Source organism: Bison bison, unplaced genomic scaffold (genome assembly GCF_000754665.1).
Source record: "Bison bison bison isolate TAMUID 2011002044 unplaced genomic scaffold, Bison_UMD1.0 scf7180017863887, whole genome shotgun sequence".
In the NCBI taxonomy this organism is placed as follows: Eukaryota; Metazoa; Chordata; class Mammalia; order Artiodactyla; family Bovidae; genus Bison; species Bison bison.
Window position 1 is genome coordinate 315260 of NW_011494459.1, and position 17487 is coordinate 332746.

The 17487-nt window shown below is 40.3% G+C and overlaps 1 protein-coding gene across 2 annotated transcripts in view; it reads right to left on the bottom strand.

The window, feature by feature from the left end:
• The window catches only part of CTNND2 (catenin (cadherin-associated protein), delta 2), a 914052-nt gene that overhangs the window by 176584 nt on the left and 719981 nt on the right, over positions 1-17487 (bottom strand). For both annotated transcript variants that reach the window (XM_010833758.1, XM_010833759.1), the window contains one exon: positions 14917-15100. In XM_010833758.1, coding sequence (XP_010832060.1) covers positions 14917-15100 — 184 coding nt within the window. The remainder of the gene's footprint in view (positions 1-14916; positions 15101-17487) is intronic.

Sequence of the window (17487 nt, forward strand, 5' to 3'; positions counted from 1 at the left end):
GCATTAGTCACAGTAGCCAAAGGGCAGACACAGCCCCAATGAGCACTGATGGATGAATGGATAAACAGAACACAGTATATCCAAGCAAAGAAACATTCTTTAGTCCACTATAAAAAAGAAGAAAGTACTCTTCCATGCTGCAGCATAGATGAACCTTGAAAACATTATGCTGAGTGAAAGAAGCCAGTCAAAAAAGGCTATATATTCCAAGACTTAATTTAAATGAAATATTCAGAATAGGTAAATCCATAACGACAGAACACAGACTGGTGATCACTAGGACCACCAGGAGGGAGAACTGATCCAGTTACTAGGTCCAGACTTTCTCTCTGGGGTCCTGAAAACATTCTGGAACCACACACAGGTGACCACACTACACTGTGGACGGACTAAATGCCAGTGGATCGTCCCCTTCTAAATGGTTCATTTTATGTTGTTGTTGTGTTCAGTCGCTCAGTCGTGTCCATATGTTTGCGACCCCGTGGACTATAGCCTGCCAGGCTCCTTTATCCATGGGATTCTCCAGGCAAAAATACTGAGTGGGTTGCCATGCCCTCCTCCAGGGGAATCTTCCCAACCCAGGGATCTGACCCAGGTCTCTCGCATTGCAGGCGGATTTTTTATTGCTGAACCACCAGGGAAGCCCAAATTAAAGCCTATGGAGTATAAAAAGTTCCTATACAAAGAAGAAGTTTACAGGACCTGAGAGGTGACAGGTAAGACCTCCTTTCTCCAATGGTATTCCTGTCTCAGTGGCTACTCGGGTGCTTTGGGCTCACAGCTTTGCCCTTCTGAGCTGTGGTAGGTCCCCTGCTAGCCTCCTCAGAAGGATACTCAGACACTTGTCTTCCAGAGGTCTCTATCTAAGCTTGCAGGGGATCCTAGCTGAGTGCTTGAGAGGAAACAGGAGGATAATCTGTCTCAATCACCTGTCTTCAAATAGGAAGGAGCCCTGTACAATCCTAATAAACCCCAGCTTGAGTTTCTTTGTGAGTTTCTATTCCCACTGCTCTGGCTGTGGACACTTGGCTCCTTCTGATTTGGGAAGCACCAGCCTCTTCATCTATTTCAGTTGCTTAAAAGTGACAGGAGTCAAGGACAAATGACATTTAATCAGGTTTGCTAGGCAGGATGACAGTGCTGCCTGCAGAGAAGAAATAAGTGAAGTTCCTTTATGTTCTAGGAAGAAACTTATCAGCAGTTCCTTCATACGTGCTAAGGAAAAACAGCCCTTCAGGTCCTGATGAGATTCGAAGTAAACACCTGAAACCAGCTTCATCTAAAACACGAGAAGGAGGACTCACTCCATACAACAGGTCACAAGCCATGATTCCTGGCAGGCTTCACAAGGGCATGGTGCTTTTGCTTCTCTGAAATAATTATTTTTTGCGTAAGAGTCATTGGCTGCAACCACTTCACCTAAACTTGTGCAAAATAGAGAGCTCTTAGAGCCTTGAGTACCAACTGCAATGACGGTGCTTTTATTTGGCAGGGCTCTCGTTTGTTTATATAAATTAGCCTACAATTACCAATTACATTGTCGGTCCAAAATAAGGTCAGGCCAAATGCAACCCTGGGAAGAACAGTCGTCTGGACACGAAAGTCCAGACAGGGCTATTATGGAGAATTATGGGGGATGATTAATTAGGTGGCCTCTTCCTGGGGATTGCCATTCTCACATCACATCTTTGTGCTAACACAGCTACTTTCTGGTAATAAGTTACTTTAAGAGAAACGTAATTAGTTGTTGGGATTCATTAGCCCCAGTCCATGTGTCCATGGCACAGCATCTCCTTGCTACTCGAGGGCCTGTTAATAGGGAATGATGATGTATTTGTATCTCTGTGGGGTAATAACAAAGGACACAGGCTTAGTCTGAAGTCCTGGCATGTTTGTCCTTTCACTCAGCAGACTGAAAAACCGAAAGTGAATTTATGACACAGATTTATAGTAGAAAAAGCCCAGTGTCCTGAAGAACTCGTGTTGACAGCTGTCAACCCATTAGTGTGTTACAACTATTGCTTCTTTGGCCTAAACCTTTTGGAGGCAAGAAAAGGTAGACCAAGCATGCAATCTAGACAAGGGTGCCCTCTTTTTGACTTTCCTCATTTTAGTGGGTACTTCCAGAAGCTTCTGCCAGCTCAGAATAAGAATTTTCTAATAAGAATTGCAAAGAATTATTTTTACTTTCAGTAGCTTCCCAGTTCTCAGGGTCTGGAATGAGCGACTTTCTACAGGATGACAATGATCCCATCCATCACAGAGAGATGACCTGGAGGTCCACGATGCAGGCCACAAGTGGTAACTCTCTGTTCTCCCCACCTGCATCTCTGCTTCCTGTGACCCCCATGTGGCCATCGCTCTCTGAGTGCTGGGGCCCCATTTCTCATTCCTGCCTATCACAGCCCCAAGGGTGATGGAGAGGAACCCAGGGATCCAGCCATCCCAGCTGTCCATCAAACGCCCTGTAGCTCACAGTCATGGACGTCTGCAGGAGGAAATCACTAACCCAGGAAAGGGGGCCCGTGAGACGTTTCTCCTCCATTTCAAATGTTCTTGGTCACCTAAGGAAGAAATGAAATTTATTTGAAACATTCTTTGTTAATTAAGGACCACATGGACTCAAGGAAGAGGATGAGGGGACCAGAAGACTTAGGCTGGGGAGGGCAGAATTGTACATCCAGCTCTTCACTCTGAATCCATAAGACGGTGGCTAGCAAGGTGTGCTCTGAACTGGTGTCTTTGGAAAATGTTATTCATGGCTCTCCTTGCTTATGTTTCTCTTTATCCAAGGGCAAGCATAACTGCATGCTGGAGATCTTCCCCAATGTTGCTGAACATGGGCTAGCCTACACCTGTTGTGTGAACTGTACTCATCCTCTGGGCTGTTTTGTCCCAACTCTGGTAAACACTGGCTCTATTTCAAAATAAATGTCATTTTGAAAAGGGAAAGGAGAAATGATATGAAAATACATGTATTAAAATATTGGAGAGGCTTAGTATGTAAGCAAGAAGTAAAACTGCCAAGCTCCTTCTTCTTCAGTTTATGATTAATAGACTTCTTTGCTTTTCCTCCAGGGAAGCTGTTTCTGATGCAATGTAATATAATTTGGGAGGCAGAAGAAGGAAAAATTATATTTTTAATATCAAGAAGTTATGAAAGATTCTAAGAAGGAACAAGTTTTTTTCTTATACTTTATAACCCAATGGTTTATGTGAATAAATATGAAGCACTATTGTCTACCAATTAAATGAAAATAAACTTCTTCATTTAATCTTTTCTCAAAGGAAGTAATCTGTTCATACTAATGGAAGATTTGACTATTCAGACTCTAACAGGAAGTATGACTACTCATACTGAAAAGATAAAATTTAAGATTCACCTGTCCTTTTAAAAGAAGTCCATATTTGCAACCAAATTATAGAATAAGTAATTAAAGACAAATTTTAGCTAGATCCTGCATATTTTTAAAATTAAGTGGATCAGAATTTTCAGAAATAAGTAATGAAAACTTTAAGAAGGAAAAGCATGATGGGGTATTTTATATAATCATTTACACTTAAGGTGAATTCAAACTCTCACTTTCTCTAGCTTAGGGAAATAAAAATAATGTTTTGGGAGAAATGATCTCTACTATTTCATGGAACATAAATGCCAGGGAGAACCCAGTGAAATTATAGTTAGTTTTCTGGGGGCACAGAAAGGTCTTCAGAAAGAAATGAAAACTGAAGTTTTTTCTCATACTTTTCCTAATAGAAAAGATAAGAGAAATGCAAAATCCTCAAGAGAAAGATAGCTTCAGGGCCACAAGATGTAACAATAAACCAACTAAAGGCAAAAAGCTTGTTCAGCCATGAAAATATTGAGAAAAAAGAAATGGCTTTCCAAGGCATGATTTAGGAAAAGCACACTGCAATTCATCCCGTTTTGTGGTAGCCTAATGGAACTCAAAGGCATCAGGCTGTTTTAATGACACTGTCCATTGCTTTCAATGGCCAACTCCATAGACTGTGTCTAGCCCCTGCTCTCATGCCTCATGCCTATCAGAGGGCTTGTTGTTTAGTTGCTAAGTTGTGTCTGACTCACCCAATGGACTGTAGCCCACCAGGCTCCTCTGTCCATGGGATTTCCCAAACAAGAATACTGGAGTGGGTTGCCATTTCCTTGTCCAGGGGACTTTCCCAACCCAGGGATCCAACCTGCATCTCCTGCACTGGCTGGTGTATTGTTTACCACTGAGCCACCAGGGAAGCCTACCAGAGGGCTTATCACATTGTAAAAAGAATAGATGTTGAGAGAATAAAACTTGCAGTCAATATAACTAACTCCTCTTGTCTGGATTCTATACCACCAAGTGACCTTCTGATCCAAGTGTGGCTTTTGAGTGGTTAGACTAGAATGAACAAAAGCACTGGTAAAGGATTAGGCTTATGGAACATCCACGGACATGCAGCCACACAGATTTCATGATCAAGGACATCTAGGCCAAACCACTCCTTTACAGCCATGGAATTTGACGCCAAGATAATGTAGCCTGGTTTCCCTCAGGACAATGGACATGATGCATCAAAGCTAAAGCTCAAATCAGGTCTCCTAATTCCAACTCGAAGGTCATTTCATGTACATTCAATGATTAGGATTTAAGATGAATAGATTTTATAAGATTCTTCTTTGTTAAGTTACTGATTTCATCAAAGTATAAGAATGAAACATAGTTCAGTAGGTAAACCCCAATTCAAGAACAAATTCACTAATTGGCTTTTAGGATTCTTACATTGCTGTATAATTTCTTGAAGTTACATTAATGACAATGGAAAAAGGAAAAGTGTCCTCCTGTAGCATATTTTTATGATAACTTCCACTTGAAAATAGAGACAAAGGCTAACATTAGTTTATTTTTTTCCCTGGCAAAGAAATTAGCTTGATTTTGGTTTTATTATACAATAAATTACAATATGCTTTACACTGGTCAACATGACCTTGCTAGAAGGATGTTTTATTAAAACTTATTTCCCAAAGTGAGAACAAACAATGAAAGCCAACTATTAGAGTTTTATTATCCGCTGAATTATGTCCCTCCCAAGCTCAGATATTAGATCTTAACTCCCAGCTCCTCAGAATGTTACTGCATTTAGAAATGGTCTTTGAAGCAGTAATTAAGATAATATGAGATTTTTGGCCTGGGCCCTAATCCAATATGACTGGTGTCCTTACAGGAAGAGGAAATCAGGATGTAGCCCCACAGAGGGAAGAGCAAATATGGACACGGCTAGAAGGTGACCACCTACAAGTTGAGGACCGAGGCCTCTGAGAACCAGCCCTAACCCTCAGAATTGGGAGACAATAAATTCCTGTTCTTTAAACCACCCTGTCTGTGGTGCTCTGTTATGACAGCCTGAGCAAGGTAATAAGGAGATAAGCCACCACCTCCTTCTGATCGGCGGGAGGCACTGAGCTTGAAGTGTCGGGGTGAACCATGTGACGCTGGAGCCTCCATCACCAATGGAGCTGCAGAGATGGGCTCCTAAGACCCCCTAGACCCTTTGCCCCCTGTGGATTCTGTTCCCATCGTTCAAAGAGGACCTTCATTGCTGAATCAGGACTCAAGAAAACCACTCATTCTGCAGCTGAAATAGACACACCGATCAGGAGTGGAGGACTGCTCAGGTGCTGGAGGAGCAGGTGCGGTTGGACGGAGGGCGGGTGGGGTGAGTGGTGCCATGTCTGCTCTCAGCATCCACGTGGACTCCGCCCTTTCCTTTTCAGTACCTGAGCGAGAGTACTCCATTCAGCGGCAGCTCAAGACTGGGATAAATTCAGGGCGCACGCTACAAGATTTAAACATACTTCTAAAAGCAGATTCTTTTTATTAGATGCCTGATACTGGCAAGCGGCTGAACGTAAGGTAAAATTAATAACTCCTCTTCTTTCCTGCATCTAATTCAAGAGTAAATCAGATAAAATAAATTTCCTAGGCGTTTTCTAGCCAGAGTGTGATTATCACTGATATTACTTTGTGATGGGGTTTTCTCAAGGTCACTCCAGAATTAGCGGCACCACGGGACCAAGCGTTCATCCATTATATGGGTTAAAATGACTAATTGAGGGTCTGAGTTTAATTATACTCATAAGCAAAGGCACAGTGCAGCTCCTTTGACGGCCTTAATAACATTCCCCTGTATACAAAGATAGATGGGAAAAATTAGGGTTGTATATTGTTGTCCTTCAGGACAAGATGCTGAAGTGGGAATAGAATAATAAGAGTAAAGACATGGCTCGGCGGTACTAGGAAATGAGCTGTGGATGTTAGCAACGCCAGCCTTATGCAAATACTTCAGCTGGAGATAAAGCCCTACGTGCTTATGACTAAATGTAACAGCCAGACGGTAAGGCCTATCTGAATTGTCGTTTTGAGCAGGCAGACTTTTAAAAAGTAAAAAAAGGATACTCAGGAAGGCTTTACCTGCAGTTCATGATGAAATGATGATCAAGGACATGAAGGGATCATTAGGATGTTGATTTGTGATATTTTAAATGGAAAAACGCAGTCATGCTTTGCACTAAATCCTGAAAGCATTCATTCTGTACTCAGCTTTGGGAATGGAGCGCCTTAAATGAGACTTAAGTCATGTCACGTGCTCTGCGTGAGACTTGAGAATGACTGTGGACTGTCATGTGTACATGCTCTTTGCAACCCCATGGACTGTAGCCCACCAGGCTCCTCCATCCATGGGGTTTTCCAGGCAAGAATACTGGAGTGGGTTGTCATTTCCTTCTCCAGATCTTCCTGACCCAGGGATCGAACCCCGGTCTCCCGCATTGTAGGCAGATGCTTTACTGTCTGAACCACCAGGGAAGTCCACCAAAAAAACTAAAAAAAAAAAAAAAAAAAATTGTCACAAACTGGAGGTCTAAAAACTACAGAACGTTATTCTTCCATAGTTCTGGAGGTTAGGAGTCCAAGATCAAGGTGTCAGCAGGGCTGTGATCTCTCTGAAGGCTCTGGGGAAGAACCCTTTGCCTCCTTCTAGCTGCGGGTGGTTGCTGGCAGGCCCTGTCACTCCTGGGCTTACAGCTACATCCCTCCGTTCTCTGCCTCTGTCTTCACATGGCTGTCCTCCCACAGTGCGCGTCTGTGTGTGTAAGTCCTCTTCTCGTAAAGATACCACTCACTAGACATAGGGCTTACCCTAATTCAGTGTGGCCTCACTTTTTAAAAATATTGAAGTGTAGTTGATTAACACTGTTGTGCTTATTTCCACTGATCAGCAGAGTGAGTCAGTGACATGTATATATTCTTTTTCATTGTGGTTTATCACAGGATACGGAATACAGCTCCCCGTGCTCTACAGTATGACCCTGTTGTTTATTCATCCTATATATAAGCATTTGCATCTGCTAATCGGAAACTCCCAGTCTGCCCCTCCCCCACCCCTCGTCCCTTGGCGACCACAAGTCTGATCTCTGTCTGTGAGCTTGTTTCTCTTTCGTACAGAAGTTCATTTGTGTCGTATTTTAGATCCCACACATGAGTGATATTCAGTTGGCACAGAATCCACCTGCAGTGCAGGAGACCTGGATTCAATCCCCGGCTTGTGAAGATCCCCAGAGGAGGGCATGGCAACCCACTCCAGTATTCTTGCCTGGAGAATCCCATGGACAGAGGAGCCTGGCGGGTTACAGTCCATGGAGTCACAAAGAGTTGGTCACAACTGAGTGGCTAAGCACAGCACACATGGCATTTGCAGTGTGACCTTATCATTTAACTAATTATATCTGCAAAGACCCTATTTCCAAATGGGGTCACATTCTGAGGCTTCAGGTTGACACAGATTTGGGGGGACACTTATCCAACCTATCCTAAAGGACACTTATCCAACCATTCCATGGTAAAGGAAATCAGTCCTGAATGTTCATGGGAAGGACTGATGTTGAAGCTGAAACTCCAATACTTTGGCCACCTGATGCAAAGAGTTGACTCATTTGAAAAGACCCTGATGTTGGGAAAGATTGAAGGTGGGAGAAGAAGGGGACGACAGAGGATGAGATAGTTGGATGGCATCACTGACTCAATGGACATGAGTTTGAGTAAACTCCAGGAGTTGGGGATGGACAGTGAGGCCTGGTGTGCTGCAGTCCTTGGGGTCGAAGAGTCAGACATGCCTGAGTGACTGAACTGAACTTACAGCAACCTACAGCAGTGACCCCAGGCAAAATAAGCTTGCCCACAGGCGCAGCCGGATTGACCTTCAATAGTGAGCCTTCAGTGTGTAGTTGGTCAACACACATTCTGGCTGAAGGTGATGATTCTTCTTGCCAAATGTTATAGGAGGGTATTTCATCACATGGTGTGCAGTGAAACAATCACAGGTACATAACTGAGTCAATTTCAAGGTCTATATCACCTAAGGCCACAGGAAAATGGTTTCCCTGGAGGAATCCTTAAGCCTAAAGAGGAAAAAAAACCCAACACAATAACTTCATGAATAATTAAGTCCTAGGCTGTTCTAACATCTTTCCACATTTATTTTAAGCCATATTTGTAAATTTTTAATTAAAAATTAAAACTTTAATTGAGCAGAATAGGAACAAAAGACAAAACTTAAAAAGGAGGAGAAACAAGGAGGAAGTCAAGTGTTGCTGTGTGTGACTGGTTGGTGGGAGGATGCAGGCTATGAATTGTAGCCCTCCAGGCTCCTCTGAGCAGAGATGACACCGACCCCTGCCCATCATTCCCAGCTCTGACACCCGAGGGCCCCACCTGCCACTCCCTCCTGGAACCCCATAATCTATCATTCCTAACAACTCTCTCCTTCAACAAAATTTAAGAGAACTTTTTTTTTCCCCATTTCTATCCTCTTTTCTCAGTGATGGATAGATATTTCAGGAACAACTAGGTCAGCTTTTAAAAAATTTCATTTCTGACTCCCAAAATGAATTTTAAGTGGAAAAGATCTAAGGGCATTAGCTTTTCATTTTATATTTTATATGTGCTTAAATTTTGGCTATGTCAACGTGATATGCCATCTTCCCATGAAGTTTCACCATGCGTTTTTAGAAAAGGCAAAGCCAAGGGGGTCTTCTCTGTAGAATGTTTCCAGTGAGTGCGTTCGAAGCTTGAGACTGGTGGGGCGGACACCGCCACTGATTTTGGTACAACCGAGGAAAGGCTGGAGAAACTGGACAGAGTCTTTTAAGACATTTCAATTTGTATAAAGACTGGACAATGTGAGTGTTCTAGATCCTAGTTTACAGAGGTCTTTTTAACTTAAATTTCACTCTGATAAGATTTTGAATACTTAAAAGTGGTGCAATTTGCATCTATAATCTTTTTTTTTTTTTTTAATAAAAAGATGTACTCTTTCAGAATAGCAATTGCTTACATTTTTCACCTGGACTTCCTGTCCTGAAATGACATAAATAAATTTGAATCCTGCTATGAACAAAAGTTGAGAATAACGATATCTGATAATGATCTGATAAATTTACTTTACCTATCACACACTCCTACTGGAGTTATAAGCTACACTGAGCTAGGAAACACTATCCCAGGAAAAGAGTTTAATTTTTTTTTACATTTCATTTTCTTCATATATTCTTGAAACTGTAGCTGTAGAAACAAGCCAAAAATATGAACTCACTTTAAGTCATCAGTAAACAGATGGAAGAGTTTAAGAACTGGAAAAATAATGTCCACTCTATTATCTAGGACATGTCTTAAAATGTAGTCTTAAAAACAAAAGATACTCCTTGTACTAATTGTTTAAAATGTAAGACAGAGGTGGAGATAGGGGACTTAATTGGGGGTAGGTGACTAACTCTGTGTGGGTCTCCTGTCATCCATACTCTGGGTCTTAGCAGAGGAGAAAAGAAAGTAAGAAATAAGGGGGAAGGAGGAGACAACTGACAATTAAAGGCAAAAGGGATACTGGCCAAGTAGATGCCACTCAGCAAATGTCAAGAAGCAAATTAAAAGAACCAGCACCTGGGAGAGTGCTGTCCATTCTTTGGTTGGGTGGTTGTCTGTGTTGCTCCAGCATAGATCTATAGTCTCATCTCACATAACACTGCATTTCCCATCTGTGTGGTGCAGTGGGTGGGCATGGTCTGGATCAGGAGTCAGGATGTGGATGAAAATACTGGCTTCCTGACTTACGACACATGACCTATTGAACTTATAATATTTATGAGAATGAATGATGTATGTGAAGTAGAAGCTCCTGGACCTTGGAAGTCAGGAATTTTGTGAATAAAACTGCTCCTCTTAATTTTACATAAAAACCGGCACACTCTGTAGAACAAATGCAATTTATTGTCCTTTGTTACAAGATAAACAGGGTCCTAAGTCATATACTTATGTTTTAGCCTGATTTCATGGAATATGACAGTGGTGGTTATGACACATTGGAAAAGACTTGTAACATGCGACTTAGGCACTTTTATACAATTTAGGTAAATTTCAAGGGTAAAAAGATATGCAGATATTGGAAGGAAATGTGTAAAAAATGCTAATGATGGTTATCTCTAGGGGATGAGGTTTATGGGTGATTGTTACTTATTACTTTATGCTTGCAAGTATTTCCAGTAGTCAGCAATAAACGTGTACTACTTGTAAAGTTAGAAAAGAAACAATAAATGTCTTTAAAAGTGAAAAAAAGATTACAGCTATAAATTAATGGACCAGATCAAGGTATGCAAATGTTACATAAACTCACTACATCATCTTCTTGGGCAAATTCACTGTATCATTTTTTTACATAAAATATATATTCAGTACATAAAAATGACTAAAATAACAATTGCTGTAATTTTATTTTCTGCTTTAAGAAGCAGCAAAGCACCAAATTCTTTCTAAATATTGTGATAGAAAAAAAAAAATGTTTCTTGCAAAGGAATAAGCCCAGATGTGATTTATAAATTGAGATGATCTGCTTATTAATTTACATTTTAAGGACTATATTCAAATCATTTTTGCAGTTCCAGGAGGACTTTTGCTGAGTGCACTGCATTATCTTTAATTTAGCTCAGTTACATGTGTTTCATGTCCTCTTGTTTTGGGGGGATTTGATTTATTAAGCCTCAGTTACACACAAATAATGATTTGTGCCATAAAACTTCTCTAACATTTAATAAGATATTGAAGCTATAATTTAAATAAGAATAACATAAAATGATGAAAATATTTCCAAAATAAAAAGCAGACCTAAAACAGCTATGGCGATAGCTCTCATAGCTACAAACCAGTGATAGTTAAATTTAACTGAATGGAATGAAACACTGATATTTACTTTTGTCTACAGGAGGTACCTAAAAAATGAAGTCTGCAGGGCAGCCCATAAATTCACAGCTCCACCTTTCATGTCACTGCTCCCCTCCCTACCTGCTTTTACTCTGTCCTGTAAAATTGCTCCCAGACACAGCTGATCATTATGTTCTCTTGGTAAAAGCTTTGCCATAGCTTTCTGTCCCTTAGAGATTCAAGTCTACCCTTCTGAGCTCTGCTTTGACAGCCCTTTATCACCTAGAATGAAATAACTAAGCAAGCTGCATTTCTTAAAGTCTGCTAGGTTTGCAGATTGCCCACAGATCCTGGAGTTATGTCCCCCATGTCAGCGTCAGGTGTGTGTGCTGATCTTTCTGGCCTCAAGGAGATCCCAAAGTATTGACTGGTGAAGCCCTTTCTCTGCCTGACCCCAGTCTCATCTGGTTCTTGAAAGCTTTTGTGACCACATTGGCTGAATAAGCCACTCCTTCCCCAGTTTTTCCTTCTGTGCTATCCTGTGCACCAAGTCGCTTCAGTTATGTCCAACTCTTTGCGACCCCATGGACTGTAGCCCACCAGGCTCCTCTGTCCATGGGACTGTCTAGGCAAGAATACTGGAGCGGGTTTCCATTTCCTCCTCTAGGGGATCATCCTGACCCAGGGATCAAATCCACATGTCTCCTGCACTGGCAGGGGGTTCTTTACCACTAGTGCCAGCTGGGAAGCCCTATATCTATACTATCCTAATCATAATACTAGGACTCACTGTATTGGTGTCCTTGTCTTCCAAGGGATTAGAAGGTTAAGAGGTTGCTATGTTTATTTTTGGTTCCCTGGTCCCTTCCTGGCACACAGCAGGCACTTAGAAGATGCCCATGGATGAAACTTCTGAAAGGCAGGAACAGCATACAAAGCCACATCTTTCATGTAAATAAAGATCTTGGTTTTGTTGAAAGAATTAAGAATGTCAATATAACCTCACATACTAAAATCTAGAAGCTTCCATCATGATATAAATATTTAAAATACTTTTTATGTATTTTTCCAACACTGGTTCTAAGCAAATGGTAATAGAATTTTCCTGAAACCTTTCATCTGCTGAGTCTTTATTTGACATATTCATTTTAGCCCTTTCCCAGAGCTGTTTTCTTCCCCTGTTAGTCCAATCTGCTCATTAATGTAGAATGATTCATAAACATATTTAAATAAGAGATTAAAAACTCATACTTCTTTAAGAAGGGAAATGTAATGGGGCAGGACTCTATGGGGTCCTTCCCAGAACAGACCCTCATCCATAAAGAATAAATTTAATCAGAGAAGTAAGAAGATGCAGAAAGAAAGGAAAACAGTCATGCAAGACAAAATAATACTTTAGCCATTAAACAAAGTCAAGGACCTTTAGTTCCTACTCAAGGACTATAGATAATATTCTAAGCCATGTCCTCTGAGCTGTTTTGCAGATATTGAAACTACCACCAGTGGGAGAAGTTAACTGTATGCTGCCCACAAGCACGTAGACCCCAGACCGGTTGTAACCAGAAGGTTGATGATGCTGACTCCAGATTACCTCACCACCAACCAATCAGAGAATGTCCATGAGCTGACCACGCCCTGCTCCTTCAGCACTCTAAGACCCCTCACTACCCCTCTTCAGGGTGGGGCACAGTCTTCAGGGCATTAACCCCTTGTGGCCACCTCTGCCTGGCAAAGCAATAAAGCTATTTCTTTCTACTCCACCCAAAACTCTGTCTCTGCCTTTCTATTTGGCACCAGTGAACAGAGGCTGAGTTTTGGCAACAGAAGGAGCTTAATGAATTAAGAGGGAAGTGAAAGAGTCACCATATTTTGATAGACCTTACTTTGCCACTTGCATGATAAACACTGAAAAGTGGGGCAAACCTTAAACCTGGTTTCATGTGGGCTAAGAACAGCCACTTAGGCTACAGGAAACTCTTTCTGAATCAGATGTCCTCCTTTTTGCTTCCTATGAGGTGGTCAGTCCTGGCTTGAAGCAGAAGCAGCACTGGTCAAGCCTCTGTGTTTGTGAACTTGGTCAGATGACCTACAAAGGGGAGCCATGCACCTTCACTAGTCTGGTTTCTTCATCTGACTTTTATCAAATGAAGCTGAAAGTTCATATATCAGTAGCCTTCATCCTTAAATCAAACGTCATGAATATATAATTGTATTACTATATAATTTATAGAGAATATTAATTGATGGAGCTAAACTGATCTTTATTAAGTATATGTCTGCAATTGGTTCTGAAGCACTTCGTTCCATGATCCTCACTGGGAACAATGACACTCTTTACAAGTCAAGGATGTTAAGAAAGGAAAACTGCTTGTAATAGTTGCATATAACCAAAATAGAAAAATGAGGTAGAAAGGGTCAGAAATGCCCACACTTTTAGCTTTGGATGAGCTATATTTCTTCTAGTAGGGCAGGAGGTTTCTTAAGGATCATAGAATTTAAGAGGTTATAAAATGGATGTCTCAAAAGTGGGGTTTAGAGAACTGTAAATTTGGCTTATGGTGGAGCCCACCCAGAGGAATCATGTCAAAAGATCATTATTTCATGACTTGAGGAAAAGCAAAATTGTTGGAGGGTTTCCTATTCCTGTCCATGAATGCAAGCTGATATTTATGGAGGCCAGCTCTCTTTGGCTCCCTTTGTGCATGCACATTCACACAAACACACACACTTCTCAAGACTGGAGGCTAAGAGTATTGTTATAAATATTCATGAGAACTTTATTATTAATGTCACTGAAGTGATTCTGTTTCTTCTCAGTTGAGACTGGTACTCACACCTAGAATCTGATCAACTGTGAGAGAAGTGGCAGCTTTGAGGCAGCCCAGCTAAAGCAACTCTGCACATTTTACTTTTGAAATACAGACTACTTGACTAGGTATCTTAAACCACATATATCCCACCATTAAGTTAAACTGGCAGAGATTCCTCACTTTCGTACAATGGACAATATCCTTGGGAACACCGTTTCTAGAGATTAGAATAAGCATACCTTAATTATTACATTCTTTTTTCTAAGAGCAAAAACTAAATGGAACATGTAAAACATCACAAGAGATTTCTGGGTGATGAGTTTTGAAAAAACACATTGGAAGATAATTACAACACATTTGCTACTTTTATTATTTAAAAAAGACATTTCACACCACAGGCCTTATTAAAGAGTTATTTTTAAGAATTACAAGCTCTGGCAGTCACACTGAAAATGTTTTAAAAATAAAAATAGATACCAGAGGCAGTTACTGTGATCCCTGTGTGTTTGTCATAGACTCCTCCAACCAGTTGTCTGCCTGGTTATTCTACATGCCTGATATGTCACAACACTTGTTTTCAATCAAAGAAAACTGTATTTGGTTGCACTGACAACACTTATTTATGTATTTTTTGCCTAAGATCTAAGAGAACATGTTAAAAAAGTCAAATTCTAGGGTAGGTACAGGGCAGAGGAAGATGAATATATCTCTTCACTACCGCATTAGAAATGACTTTTGCTAGCTTCTTGCACTCTATTGCCATAAGAATATTCCAGAACATTCTGCTCCTCAGCAAAACAGCAATAAAGTTACAGAAACAAAAAGCACCTGAAGACGGGAGGAAGTGACGATGACACGGGACTCACCTTAGGCATCCAGTGGCATTTCGCAGCACTTGTGAGGAATGCAGCTGTATCTTCCGATCGTCCTGAAGAGGTGAGTTTTCCCAGCCTGAGTGTGGGATAATCACCGCGTTGGTCAACACTGCCAGGGTGTCCTGGATGATTGGCATTTTGAGTGCATCACAAGACGAGAGATTCCAAAGAACTCCTGCAAGATACACACAGAGTTTTGGACGGTCACCGTTTTCCTTAATCAAGTTAACAGCATAAGCAGGAGAGACTAAGACAGTGTAAGCACGTGTCCTAGAGCGTGCCCTTCACTTTAAAGCATTTGTGTGAACCCACTGCAAAAGTGCTATGAGAATCTAACACGTAGGCAGAGGAACTGTAACATGATTATATTCATTCCATCATGGAGAGTAATTTAGAGTGAGAACACCAACGGAATTGAGGATATCAGCCCTGCTTCCATTCACAGTTAGTACAATGAATCCAAGCCCCCAAATTCTAACCAAGACCAAAAAGTTCCAAAAGTGAACTGAAATGGACTAGTAAGACATCTGAAGTAGACAAGGAAGACATCTCTGTTTTAACCAAGATTCTCAACATGCTGCTAAGTTGCTAAGTCACTTCAGTCGTGTCCAACTCTGCAACCCCATAGACGGCAGCCCACCAGGCTCCCCTGTCCCTGGGATTCTCCAGGCAAGAACACTGGAGTGGGTTGCCCTTTCCTTCTCCAATGCATGAAAGTGAAAAGTGAAAGTGAAGTCGCTCAGTCATGTCTGACCCTCAGTGACCTCATGGACTGCAGCCTTCCAGGCTCCTCCGTCCATGGGATTTTCCAGGCAAGAGTACTGGAGTGGGGTGCCATTGCCTTCTCCGTCTCAACATGCACCTGTGGTCTATTGGATTCACTCAGTTTCCTACAAAGCCAGCCATCATTGTGCAGGACCTTTCAAGGATACAGTATAGGGTCTGGTGCTCACAGGCTCAACAGGAATTAAAATTTGCTGTCACTGCTTCTGTTAGCTTTTCTCTTAAAACAATGCTCATGGAGGACCTAGGGATTGTTCTTCCTTATGTAACAGCAAAGAGAGCAGTAGAAATGGAAGACTGTGTCAACAATAGACAGAGAGCTTAAAATGGAATTAATTTCAGAAAAGGTCTAAGAATTACATACACATTATAATATCATTTGAAATGCTTTTAAAATAATTGCTATTTTTGTTGTTCAAAATTGTACACATAAATGTAAAAAAAAAAAAGAATAATATTCTCTTTTCTTGTGAAAGACTGCATTTCCCCCAAGGCTAATGTAAATAGACATCATCACTGCAGATACTGAGAATAAAATATCATAGTTGTCTTTAGAAACACAATTTATAGTTTACAATATTTAGTAACTTTTCAATTGATTTTAAAATGAGATTGGCTTCATCTATCATGTTATTAATAAACAGAACTCACTTATTTCTTAAATTTGTTTTATTAGTTTCTTGCTTTGCTCATATTGAACTATCCAAAGGCATTAATAATACTAACCTGAAAATCAATGATATCTGATTAATAACTAAAATAATACTTTTATTTATTTTTTTATTGTATTTTTATTTTTTTTATTTTTTCTAATTTTATTTTATTTTAAAACTTTACATAAGTGTATTAGTTTTGCCAAATATCAAAATGTGACTTTAGAAACAAACTTTTCCAACTGGTCTTTCAAAAGAACATTTTCTGGGAATTTTATTTAGGTAAATGCAAGAGAAACAAAATGTTTTTGGTGCTTTGAATGTACAAATGAATTGTTAGTACAGGGGGTTGGCTTGAGGGTGAATCCTGTCTGCCTGTTTTTGTAAATAAAGTTTTATGAACACAGCTCTGTCTGTTCACTTACATATTGTCTATGGCTGCTTGTGTCCTACAAGGGAAAAGCTGAGATTTGGGGACCAAGATAGTATGGCTCGCAAGCCTAAACAAATTACTATTTGGCCTTTCCTGGTCACCTTTGTGGTTAGTATACGGGCCATTTTCTATATACTTCTGTGTGCATGTTTGCATTGCCATTAGCATCCTATATAAAAATGCTTATTGGTGCACAGAAGCTGCTCAAAATATATTCTGACTTGAACAGATGTGAAATGCTATGAGCATTATCATGTGCATTTATTTTGATTTAAATAATATATGAAGCGGATTTTTAATTCATTCCATTAGGAAACATTTTACTGAATTTTGGATGATCAAAATAATCAAGATGAATACTTTCATTTATTTATAGTCTCACGACAATATTCTTTTTTCTAGTAAAATAAATACTTTTCAGTTTTAAAAAAGCACATTTAAATGAAATTACTAACTACCCCCAAGTTTGAGGATAACTTTAAAAAATATCACATTAAAGGGTTTGCATATTTTTTAAACTGAAGTATAGTTGATTTACAATGTTGCATTAGTTTTAGATGTACTGCAAGGTGATTCATACACACACACACATTTATATACATATATATATATATACAACCTAGACAGCATATTAAAAAGCAGAGACATTACTTTGTCCACAAAGGTCCATCTAGTCAAGGCTATGGTTTTTCC